We start from the raw sequence: 13,205 nt of genomic DNA, 5'->3' as shown, positions 1-13,205 counted from the left end.
AAAGATTCGCCAAAGGAGTCCCGATGAAATGTTGGTGGAGAAACATCAATCGAGGGTGATAACTGAGAGCCATACTCAGACTGAACAACCAGAGCCTTGACAACTTGAACAAGCTTGTACATAGATGCTTCAAAGGCCAATTGTCGCTTCTGATCTTTCTTGTAATGTTTAGTGAAGGCCTTGAACTCGGTATATAATTGTACTTGTCAACTAGAATCAGACAAACCTTTAAACAAAGGAGCTTTGAGCTTAGACGGCTTCGAAGAAGAAGGAGCAATGGAAGAAACCTTCTTGTTGAGAGTTGCTAGAAAACTTTTAGACAAAATAGGATTCGTAACCTGGAAGTCATTAGTGGTCAACGGCGGTTTGGCAGGCTGAATAATCTTCTGAATCAAGCTTGGATAGGGCAGCTTGTTACGAGTACCAGTAGAGGAGGCCACATCAAAAATTCGATCATAAATGAGAGTAGACATATCAATAGACATGCCAGTACCCAAAACATATAAAAACTTCCCAATCTCAAGTGTAACAGATGAGAGGTGGGAATTGGGAAACCAATTATACAAGGCCACTCGATGAAGAACCCGATAGAAAGGAGTCAACTTTGTTATAGGAATATCATGATTCCCCCAAACATAATCAGGCAGGTCAGTTAGAACTTGTCCCATGGTAGATTGATCTGGACTGAAGGATTTATTATAGGCAGGTTTAAGTACTTTTGGAACCTTGAGAGCACGAGCAATAGTGGATGGTGCAAATTTTATACGACTACCCCTTACAAAAGCAGTAAGACAATCCTCATTTTTCCCATCTAAAACAGACCTATCTAAATTAGCATAAAACTCCCTAATGAGAATGGGATGAAGAGACACCAATTTGGACACGGTATTAACCTAGTGCCTAGACAGTAAAAGTTCAACTAAATCAGGAAAATCCTCCAAAACAACAGAATATTCAGGCCATAAGTCTCTCACAACAAACCATCTTTGATAATGTGAGGCCTTGGTAGCATCAACAAAGTATTGGATAGAGGATGGGTCAACGATAGACACAGAATCCTTAGGGTTAAAGGCATGCTTGGATTTTTTAGGAGAGGGTTCAAACTGAGTGTCCTTGGGCTTACGTTTTGGAGCCGAGGATTTTCTGGGAGGTGATGAAACAGGCACTTTACCCTTTCCTTTGGACTGCACAGGAACATGGGGTTTGGGTTTGGTCTTGAAGGTAGACCGTGTCTTGGGAGTATTTGGTGAGGACTGCTTAGATAGAGAAGGCCACTTGGGAGGAGAAGCAGATGGTGGGTTTGGGTTCGGCAATGGAGAGGACTCACCAAGGGGAGACACAGACACTATAGAAGACCAAGTAACACGTTTAGGAGAAGATACAGAGACAGGTGGAGAAGACTTACCAACTGAACAAGGTGGATGGGCATTGACCACACCAACTGTAGGACTGACTGGAGGAGCAGACGCAGTCACCATCTCGGGAAGGGACATCGACGGAGGATATGGAGACATCTTCGCGACGGTAGGCGGAACCGGAACGATGGCCATAGCCAAACTAGGATCAAGAGCAGGGGACACAACCCGATCAGGCGATGTGGCGACTGCAGATGGCTCAGATGCATCCACAGAAGAAGGGACAACCACCTCCGGAGGAGGAGAGACAGTCACATCAGCGACAAGAGAAGGTCGGACACTCGAACGACGACGATTAGCTCTTTGCTTCATAATGCCGAAATCGTTTAGGGTTTCTGCGATTGGAACACTGTAAACAAAACTCGGATAAGCTCATGTGATGTTATACTTATAGAAAGACCTTATGAATTCCCCTACACGAAATTGACCGTGCATGAAAAAAATGACAAAGCCCATTAAAAAAAATAACCCACACTAATATATGAAAGACCAAACAAGACATTTTTTGTTTTTTTTAAAAAAAAAATGAAACAAGAATAGAATCTAAATAGCCAATGTAAAAGAAATATTCACACTTGAATGGCAGTAGAGATTTATGAACAACAACTCTGATAAGCTCAACATGGAAAAAAAATATCTGGTCAAAATATACACACCATGTTTACCAAAAAAATGAGAAAAGTTTGTGATAGATACACTCTGAAAAACACTACCTAAGTAAACACACAATTTTTTTTTCTTAACAAGAGATTTGAGCCATTATTGTCATTTGTGTGTGCAAAAAGACCTCATGTGGACCAAGAATCATCAAGAATCATTAACTGGTCCACTCACTCAACATGAAAAACTTCTTTTTTGATGTATTTTTATTTTATATATCCTCTTTGGACAACAAATATTCTGAGTTTTCCAAATACCCAGCATTGGCTTTCACTCATCATCAGAGATGTAGCCGTCTCCTTTCTTTTTATTTTGCTCATCAAATACCAAGAGGAGGAGCAAACTCCTCAGGGCATATGATGGTATAAAGGAAGCTCTTCCCATTGCATCCAATAATGGTAGCCTTTTGAGCTAAAGAAAATAAAGGCTCAATTCTAGATCTTGAAAAAAAAAATAGTGTGATTAAGAAGCTGTGACCAAGAAAGAAGTAATTCACACAAACTTAGAAAAAAAATTTGGCAAAGCATGAAGACAAAAATGTGACCAGACGTGACACCAAACCTCTTAGATGGTGCAGAGACCAATTCTGGTTCGTAGATGTGCATAAGTTTGAGCATCAAGAGCTTTTGTAAACAAATCTGCTAACTGTGCATTAGTGGAAACATGAGAAATTGTTAGCAATTTAGACTCAACCATGTTTCTAATGAAATGATAGCGTATGTCAATGTGTTTGGTCCTTGAATGTTGAACTGGGTTTTTTGAAATGTTAATGGCACTTGTGCTATCACAAAAGAGGGTCAATGAATTTTGGGGATGGCCATAATCAGTGAGCATCTTATTGAGCCAGATGGGCTGAGTACAACAGCTGCCAGCCGCAATGTACTCTGCCTCAGCAGTGGAGAGTGAACTAGAATGTTGTTTCTTGCTAAACCAAGAGACCAAGTTGTTCCCTATATAGAAACAACCCCCAGAAGTACTTTTCCTACCATCTAGAGATCTTGCCCAATCAAAATCACTATACCCCACCAAAGACATATTTGTATCACATGAATACCATAAACCAAATTCGATAGTCCCTGCAAGATATTTAAAAATACGTTTGACAGCAGTAAGATGAAACTGTTTAGGATTGACTTGATAACGGACACATAGACCAACACTAAAGGAAATGTCAGGATGACTAGTTGTGAGATACAACAGGCTTCCTATCATGCTACGGTACAGGATTGAATCTACCGGGTCACCAGATTCATCTTTATTCAGTTTAGAGGTGGTGCCTATAGGAGTGCGTGCATTTTTGACTTGAGTGAAACCAAATTTTTCTAACATGGACTTGGTATACTTAGACTGAGAAATAAACATTCCCTGATCTGATTGCTTAATCTGAAGTCCTAGAAAATAAGATAGATCTCCTATTAGACTCATCTCAAACTCACTTTGCATAAGTTCCACAAACCTAGTAACCTCACTCTCACAAGTTGACCCAAAAATTATGTCATCCACATATATCTGTGCAACAAATATTCCATCAGTTAGATACCTGATAAAGAGAGTATTATCTGCACTACAACGGGTGAATCCATTTGACACAAGATAGGCAGTAAGTCTGTCATACCATGCGCGAGGAGCTTGCTTTAACCCATAGAGAGCCTTTTTCAATTGGAAAACATGGTCAGGGAACTGAGGGTCCTCAAAACCTTGAGGTTGTTTCACATAAACTTCCTCTTGGAGAATCCCATTCAAAAACGCACTTTTTACATCCATTTGATGCAATTTTATTCTCAGATGGCATGCTACTACAAGAAGTAACCGAATAGATTCCAACCTTGCAACTGGGGCAAAGGTTTCTTCAAAGTCAACTCCTTCCACCTGATTGTAACCTTGTGCGACTAACCTTGCCTTATTCCTTATGACAGTTCCAAACTCATCCAATTTATTCTTGAAAATCAATTTAGTTCCAACAACATTAGCTCCTTTAGGTAAGGGTACTAAGATCCACACATCATTTCGTTTGAATTGGAACATCTCATCTTGCATAGCTGCAAGCTAGAACTCATCTAAAAGAGTGTCCTTGGCACTTTTTGGCTCAATCTGAGATAAGTAATAGGTGAAAGCAATCAGATTTTGTAATTTTCTTCTGCTGACCATGGTAGTATTTGGATTTCCAATAACAATATCAGAGGGATGAGCCTTCTGAATCCAGGAAGGTGGTCTATTTTTATAAAGCTTTGCATGTTGAGTCTCCTTTGGCAGAGTACTGGTGACTTCCTCATCACAATTGGAGCCGCTAGGACCTGCTTCTAGTTCCTCTGACGCGGTTGGTTCAGTATGAAGTGATTCAAACGGAGTGTCAGGAACCATTTGGTTTTGTCTAGCTGTGACTGGAACAGGTGTAGTTAATACTGGAGCTTCATCATCTGCCACTAGTTCTTCAGATTTTTCCAAGTCATCAAATCGAACATTGATGGACTCAACCACTGAATGAGTTCTTTTGTTGAACACACGATAGGCACGATTGTTAAGTGAATACCCAAGAAATACTCCTTCATCACTCCTTGGATCAAATTTTCCTAAGTGTTCTCGATCATTTAGGACATAGCACACACATCCAAAAATGTGCATATGACTGACATTAGGAGTCCTTCCTTTCCAAAGTTCATAGGCAGTCTGTGTCGTGCCAGTTCTAAGATGAATCCGATTATAGATATAACAGGCTGAATTAATTGCTTCAACCCAAAAACATTTAGAAATGTCCTTAGCATGCATCATTACTCGAGCCATTTCCTGTAAGGTCATGTTCTTCCTTTCAACAACCCCATTCAGTTGAGGTGTTTTTTGAGCTGAAAACTCATGTTTTATTCCTAACTGATCGCAGAAATTGGAGAACACAGTGTTCTAAAACTCATATCGTCAACAAGAACTAAGGCTAAAAAGAGCCCAAATGTGTCTGACTTTTCTTTGAGGAAATCTACCCAAGTGTGCCTAGAGTAATCGTCAACAAGAACCATGACAAATCGTTTACCACTTAGACTTTCATTCTGCATGGGTCCCATTAAATCCACATGAATCAACTCCAGCACACAGGAGGTGAGTAGCATGTTTACAGGAGGATGTGAGGCTTTTTCTGTTTTCCCAGTTGGCAAGGCCCACACAACCTATCTCTAGTGACTTTCATCTCAGGTATCCCTCGAACAGCTTGAATTTTCACAATTCTCTTCAGGTCTCTAAAGTTCAAGTGCCCCAGTCTATAGTGCCACAGGTCTGGCTTATCAAGAAAGGATCTATTGCACAAAACTTGATTGCTTAGAGCATAGTAGTTGTCGCTGGTTCTACTACCTGTCAAGACTGAGCACCCATTAGTTGCAACAAGACAATGAGTTTTAGTGAAACTTACAGTGTAGTCATTCTCACAGAGTTGGCTGATGCTAATAAGTTTTGCCTTGAGACCATTAAGGTACAACACCTCAGTCAATGGAGCTACTCCATTTAGCACCAGATCACCTTTTCCAAAGATCTGACCCTTGTTCCCATCATCGAAGGTCACAGCTCCCTCATTTCCTTCTTTATAGTTCACCAACACATTTCTGTTGCTGGTCATATGTTGTGAACATCCACTGTCGAAGTACCATTGATCTTCGTGAAAAGCTGAAAGAAAGGTGTGAGCAACTAACCCAAAATTCATGCTAAGATTAGTTTTTGGTTTCCACTCACTATACGATAACTTCCCATTAAATCAATTTAGTTGTTGAAAGCTATTTGGACGATCGATCATAGCTTTCAAATACGCCTACAACTTGTAGCATCTCGGTCTAATATGTCCTCTTCTGTTACAAAAGTGATAAATGGGAACAAATCTCTCCTTTTGAACCTGACCATCCAGGACAGTCTTCCTTCCTTCGAATCTCAATTTGGTAGGTCCAGATTAGACACTGATCTATTTAGGGGAATCTGGGAAACCAGGGCTGAAAGTATTGTGCATTGAGTCATCATGAGTCTTATCTTCATTGTTCTTGGATGAAGAGGGATCATTAATTCCTAAATTTCCCTCTTTCTTGTAAAGCATTTTGTACCCAATAGATATTCTATCTCCGTATGGTTTTTGAAGTTGCAAGGTGTGGTTAACTGCAGCAATTCCTGGAGGGATAAACTCAAGAGCCTGTCTAGCCCTTATTAAATATGCAATCAGTTTGTAAATCTCATTATCCTTCTCATCAAGCTGTTTTGTGAGCTTTTTAACAGTGTCCTCCAACCCATCCTTCTCAGATTCAAGTTGTTGTTTGGCACAAGTGATACCTTTGATTTGTTTAGCCATATACTCCCATTGAGCGAACATCTCCTCATATGCATGTTGTCTCCCATCACTATCCACATCAGTTGAGCTTGAGTTTCCATCTTCCTCTTAACACATTGATTGATGACTCTTTGCCACAAATGCCACAACCTGTTTCTCTTCATTAGACATGTCACTTGAGTTGGAGCTCTTTTCTTCATCATTATCACTCCAAGTAGCTGCTAAGGCTTTCTTCTTCTTAAGAGTGTTGGCACACTCAGCTTGAATATGTCTGAAACCGTCACATTCTCGACACTGTATTCCCCTGTTTTTCTTGTCACCAGACTGCTGGGTTTGCTTATTGTTTCCACCAAAGTTTCTTCTAGGACCATTCTCTTTTCCTCCTGGAAAGTTTTTCTTGTAATTCCTTTTCAAGAATTTTGCATAATTCTTGGTCAATAAAGTAAAAGTCTCATCAGTGAATCCCTCAGATGCATCTGAGATCAACTTCTTTTCCTCCTTATGCACAAATGCAAGACTATTATCAATTTTTTCTTTTTCAGAATCTTTCTGCTTCTTGCCTTTCTTCCACCGTGTGAGACTCATTTCATAGTTTTGCAATGACCCAATTAACTCATCAAGATCAAGTTCCTCTACATTTCTCATTTCTTCTATAGAGGTAACTTTTGACATGAACTTTCGAGGCAGAACTCCAAGCACCTTGCGAACTAGTTTTGCGTTTGAGTAAGTCTTTCCAAGTGCATAAGATTCATTCAAGATATCGCACAATTTGGCATGGAACTCCACTACAGTTTCTTCCTCCTCCATAGACAGATTTTCAAAGGCTTTTGCCAAAGCTCTCAGTCTGGAATTCTTTACAGCATCAGTTCCTTCATTTTTTATTCTTAGTTTCTCCCAAGCTTATTTGGCAATTTCACAGTTGGCTATAACTTTCAGCTGATTTGTAGAAACTGCATTAAAGAGAGCATGCATAGCCTTTGAATTAAAGTTGGCCCTTTCCATCTCCTCTGGAGTCCATAGACTCATTTGTTTAGGCTTAACAACCTCATCTTCAACAAAGGTTGGACACTTCCATCCATCTTCGACAGCCATCCACACCCGTTCGTCAACAGCTCTCAAGAATGCACGCATTTTTGTCTTCCAGTAAGGATAATTTTCCCCTTCAAGCATTGGGGGTCGAGATGTGGAACCTCCTTCTCTGAACATCTCCATTCTGTGCAAATAATCAAACAAAACAAAAGAAAATATACTCCCAGAGTCGGAACTCAGAGAGGGTCAGTGTCAAGTGGAAAACCCAGAAAACAAGAATCGTGAATTACACGAAGAGAAATCAATTATCAATTTCAATATACAAAAGATAGGAGGATCGAGAAAAAAATTCAAAACAAAGAACCTGTCTCTGATACCAATTGAAAAACCTAAGTTTTAGCCTATCTTTCCAGTTTTACAATATTCATCTAGATTTTATCTTGATATATGCTTGAACATTAACAACACAGTCATAAGAGTTGACACACGAAATTACAAGCTTCGTCTACACTGAAAACTCATTCTAGCCGACTAGTGCTTGGGTTCCCTGAACCAGGGTAATAACTCTCACTATATTAAGAAGTAATTTTACAATAACCAGTTCAAGAATCAATATGTAAAACTATACAATCTATCTCAAAATACAGTGAAGCTTTTTACCCTAAACAACCAAATCCCTTAGTTATAGATGCAAGATCCCCTTGCTTCAATGTTGAACTCCCTTCAACAATATCTCATATCCGAAAACCTTCGGATCTATAGCATCAAGACCCAGCTGAACTCCTTCAGCAATCACGACTTGATTCCAGAGCTTGCACAGAAATCTTCAACCATCTTCAATGGAGTTTCTTGCCAAAATCTGCAAAAATCAATAGAAGAGAAAATCCAAAGCACACTATCCAATCTTTCGATCAAAGAGAGTTGGTTATAACTAATTAACCAGGCCAATATATATCCTTAGCTGCAATTAGGTATAAACCAGAAACAACTAACAGCTGTTATTCACTAACAACCTTGCTTTACACATATGCTGACGTGGACACTAACTAAAAACGAATAAACTCCAGACATAACATAAGACCATTCAGACGCTACTGGACCTAATTTTTCATACTGAAAATATTGGTACTTACACGAATACGACACGATTATTAAACGTGTCAAAAACTCAAACACCATACGACACGATTATTAAACGTGTCGTGTCGTGTTTACCTTAATCGTGTCGTGTCATCGTGTCGTGACTCAAATCTCCACCCCTAGTTGCGGCCCTTTTCTCCATCTCTGGAGTGGGGTATGGTCGATACCATGGACCTAGACGTAACATCAAGGTTCTAAGGACGGAGAAGAAAAACAAACTAGTAGAAAATAAACAACCAGTGATTGAGAAATTTACCTCCTCGAGTGAAGGCCAAGTTATCAGCGACCAGATCCGTCATAAGGAAGTACTCCTGGAAGTACTTTCCTACATTGGATATGTAGGTAATGTCGTTCAGAAATGTACAAGCAGACTCTTGATGGTAGAATTGGAAAAACCTCGTGTTGTTGTGGTTAGGGTTGGACTTGCGATCGAACAGGTAGTTGATCTCGAAGTAATTGGCCACCCCTTGGACAAATCCGTGCAGGGGTAAGATTTCCCCTGCCTCAATGTGGTACTATAGAGTCCAAGAACTTTACTTAGCTAGTTAGATATTTACCGTGGATTTTGGTTCAAGCCGGGACTTAGTTGAACACTCGTAGCAACACTTATAGATTTTATAAGTTTAACCTATAGTTTAAGAATATTAATTATAACATAAGGCTTGATTAATATAGTTTATTATAAAGATGATATTTATTATACAATAAGGTTTAGATAGAACCAATAAGATCATGACACTTGTCATGTGCATGTTTATTGAGAAATTAAGATTTTTTAGGAATAGTTTATTAAGAGTAATATTTGAAAACCCCAGAGTTTGCCAGCAGCTTTGAAATCGTTATAGGACTCATTCAAAGTTGTTTACTCAATTCAAATTAGGCTAAAAAAGTGCAATTACGTGTATAATATTTCAGCGTATGCTGATATATCGCAGCTCTAGGGGGCGATATATTGCCACTCGGGGAATACAAAAAACACGTAACTTCGTACGAACACTTCGACGAGCCTCAGGAATATAAGCCCAGGCGATATATCGCCTAGCATGGGCGATATATTGGCTTTAGGGCAATATTTTTGAATAATTTTGAAACCGAGCTCATTTCATTCCTTAACCTCTTGATAAGCCTCAGAATCTTTTGACCGAGTCTTAAGCCTCTGCTGAACGAATATTAAAAAAAAATTCAATTAAATAGTCATTATTTTTATTCAAGCTAAAAGAAGATCTTTTCATTCTTTCATCCTTCAAGCTGAGTTCAGAGCCTTCAAGCTGCTAGGTTTACTTTAGAGTGTTAAACTCTTAGGTTGGGGTTATAAGCTTTATCATCTTAAGCTTATTAAACACTTGGGAAGCAAGGTTAATAGTGTGTTTTTCGATATCAAGGTATAGTTCGGTTATAGTGCATTCAAAGGTATTTCTATTCCTAGTTCATTTCTGTATGTTCCATTAGTTTCTTATAAGTTTTCTTTACTCAATTCCTAACTCAATATTTTCCATTCATGGTTAGGCATCTAAGTTCTTTGAACTTGAGGTTTCTTGTCGGTAACTATCTTCTCGTTGGGTTAGTTCATTCCTTTTCATCTCTTTTATTTTATAAATACTCACCTTCTCATTAATGGTTTTTAGGAGTGTCCAAAATCTCGTCCTTGTTCTCACATCTCGGTATTGGTAAGGAAAATAGGATAGTTATTATATGCTTATATGATTATGTTATAATATGTTTTTATATGTTATGATATTTATATGTTTTGGGGCTTATAGTTGCTTAAATAGCAAACCCCAACACTTTTATGTTCTTGGGGCTTATAGATGCTTAGCTAGCAAACCTCATTGTGTTTTGAGGTGTATAGTTGCTTAGTTAGCAAACCCCAATGATTACCATGTACATGGGTTAGAATTGTGATGTATGTTATAGTATATGTTATATGTTTATAGTTTATGTTATGTCTATGTTTCATTCTTGTAGTAGATTTTCCTTGTTGGGCATTAGGCTCATTCCTTTATTTTATATGTGCAGGAAAATAATTATAGCGGCGGGAAGATTCTTGGCAGCTTGGGATTGTGTATTGAGGGAGAATGGATTCGGTGGACTGCGAGAACGATTTGAGGACGAAGTTGTTTTAGTCATTTCAATTATGTTTTCTATGTATTTTTCCGCACTTTGTTTTGTAATGAATTTTAAGATTTTAGTTATGTTTTATTTTCAAACAATGGAATCCCATATCCTACCCCGAATTTTTATGTATTTTAACCTTTGCTTCACAGTTTTTAATAAAGTTATGACTATTTCGTATGTATATTTTCTTAAGATTAGGGTCTATGTATAGTAGTTTTTAATGGTCCAATGTCTAGAATTAGTTGGGTCATTACAGGTACCTCAAACAGGCGCTGAAGGCGCCTCTAGGCACGTTTGCCCTCTGGTCGGGTGTAGGTTTGACTAGGGTGATCCCAGGAAGACCATACTTCTTGAGATAATTGTTCACCATCCTGGCCGATATGACACTAGGAGGTGCAACGTACCAGTCAACGTCTGGCATGAGGCCGTCGCGAGGCTGGGCTCTGGGTTGGATTTCTGGTGGTGCAACATTTACATGCTGAGGGTTAGTTGAAGGGTCCTCAGTGCGAGGGGAAGGCTGGTTAGAAGAAGAGCTGGCTGTTTTCTTTTTTCTACGGGCAGTGTATTTCACGCGACCCATGTTAGGTTGACTGGTCGGAGGGCTGGTCGGTGGGTTTTGTTGTGAAGAAGGAAGATCAGAAAAAGGAATATGCAGTTGTTCTTGATCCTCGAACAACAGTGCGATGAGATCGTTGTCAATTGGCCTCTCACCTCCCCAAGGATCATGCATGAATATCTGAGAAGAGAAAAAGGGAGGTGAGAATCTACGACCAATAGATAGAAGAAGAGGAAACGTTGGGATAACGTTGCTCGTGTATAAAAGTTAAGCTTTTATATGACCAGCAACATCCTAATGTAAACACTAAAAACATGAGAGCAGATTGGAAAAAAAGATCAAAAAGCATAAGTGAAAAGTTTTTTCAGAAAAACAGGCGGGAAAATCCCAAATTTTTCCGAAAGCATAAAACTCGAATTTTTACTTCGATTTTGGGCCCTAAAACAGTATTCCTACTTCCCACACCGATTCTAAGCCTCACTTAATGTTTTTACCACTTAAAACTCCTTTCCTACCATGTTTCTGTGTATGAGTCCAATTACCCCAAAATATTTTTTCTCAAAAACATTCAAAAACTCACACTAGAAAACTCGTGAAATCTATTTTGCATGGTATAACAGAGACAAGGAGTCCAAAAACTTACTTGGATTGCAGATAGGAAAGAAGTTACGGATGTTGTTGTTCGGGGTTGGTCAGGCACATCTCGAATCATCAAAGGTTCTTGGGCTTCTTTTGAGGATTTTTCTTCTGAGTTCTTGAGGAGAGATAAAGATTTGGTAAAAAATGAGAAGTGGGAAAAGTGATTTATTTATATTGATCGTGGCACAATTAAAGAGGTAATGATGGCGGTAAGTTTTTGATGTGTGGGAAATTGTGTTAGCCGTCAAAATGTTTTTGGGAAGCTGCAACAGTCATAATTATTTACTTTTTTGAAACGGCGCTGACAGACGTGACAGGTCATACGGAGAGTTGGTCGATTAACTTTATTATATGCTGGTAGCAGTAAAATAAATTTGGGGGGAAAATGTTTACCCAAAAAATATTTACCAGATGACGTGGAAAAATTAACATACATGTGGGATGCACGTGACCGTTTAAGTGAGTATGATCTATTCGACCATCGAACAGAAGAGAATTCACTCAGCAGACGATATATTTTATAGGCGACCAGTCTGGTCGCAACATTTCAGATATTCTCTACGGATATGTAATTTCGTATTTATGTAATAATTGTGATTTCTATTTTTATTAAGATACGCTTGTATTAATTGTAATGAAGGTCCATCGACCCATGGAGAACTCCTTGAGCCTATAAATAAGACTCAAAGGGATTAAGAGAGAGGACTTTTGGGACTGGGAGAGAGAAGTATAGTGTTTTTATCCATCAAATTTGTATTCATCTCCAAACTTGTGAAACTCTTGAACCCTAGTTCATTGATCACAGTTTTTCGGATTCTACATCAATAAGAACACTAAGTGGATGTAGGTTATTACCATTTTTTGGGGCCGAACCACTATAAATATTTGGTGTCATTTATCTTTTTATCTTGAATTCATCTTGTTTTTATCGTTTTGCTTGAATCTGTGTCGTTGACCAAATCAATGGTCAACAGTGTCCTAAAAAGGTGACCCGTAAAAGGTATTGTGTAGTAGTTCAATTGGCAGAAGCAGAAGAATAATCAATGTTTTGTAAGAGGGAAGAAGGTGTCGGTGAGTGCAATTGATTTTAATCATCTTTATGTCCTTTCAAATTTTATGAAGTAGCAGAATGAGTTTAGAGCATTTCTACGCACATAGATTAATTATGTAGAGTTGGTGGAGTATATTGGCTGTCCTGGGGCTCGAGTGATTTATACTCATGATGAGCCTAAGCATATGTATAGGACTCAATTGAACTTTATAGCACGTCCGTTGATCTAGTTGATCCTTTCCACACATTTTTCTGACATTGCCATGGATCGATTACTTATGGTTTATGAGATTATGAAAGGGATGAAGA

General features: G+C 38.8%; 1 protein-coding gene across 1 annotated transcript; it reads right to left on the bottom strand.

Annotated features, from left to right (window-relative positions):
* Positions 1-206: 206 nt before the first annotated feature.
* LOC133814090 (uncharacterized) lies at positions 207-1,727 on the bottom strand. Its single transcript, XM_062247095.1, has 2 exons — positions 975-1,727; positions 207-893 (listed from the first exon to the last, which is right to left on the bottom strand). The coding sequence occupies exons 1-2, from the start codon at positions 1,725-1,727 to the stop codon at positions 207-209; spliced, it is 1,440 nt and encodes a 479-aa protein (XP_062103079.1).
* Positions 1,728-13,205: the final 11,478 nt, after the last annotated feature.

The sequence above is a fragment of the Humulus lupulus genome, chromosome 2 (assembly GCF_963169125.1).
Source record: "Humulus lupulus chromosome 2, drHumLupu1.1, whole genome shotgun sequence".
NCBI lineage: Eukaryota > Viridiplantae > Streptophyta > Magnoliopsida > Rosales > Cannabaceae > Humulus > Humulus lupulus.
The sequence above is the reverse complement of the archived record's forward strand: the minus strand, read 5'-3'. Positions and strand labels throughout refer to the sequence as shown.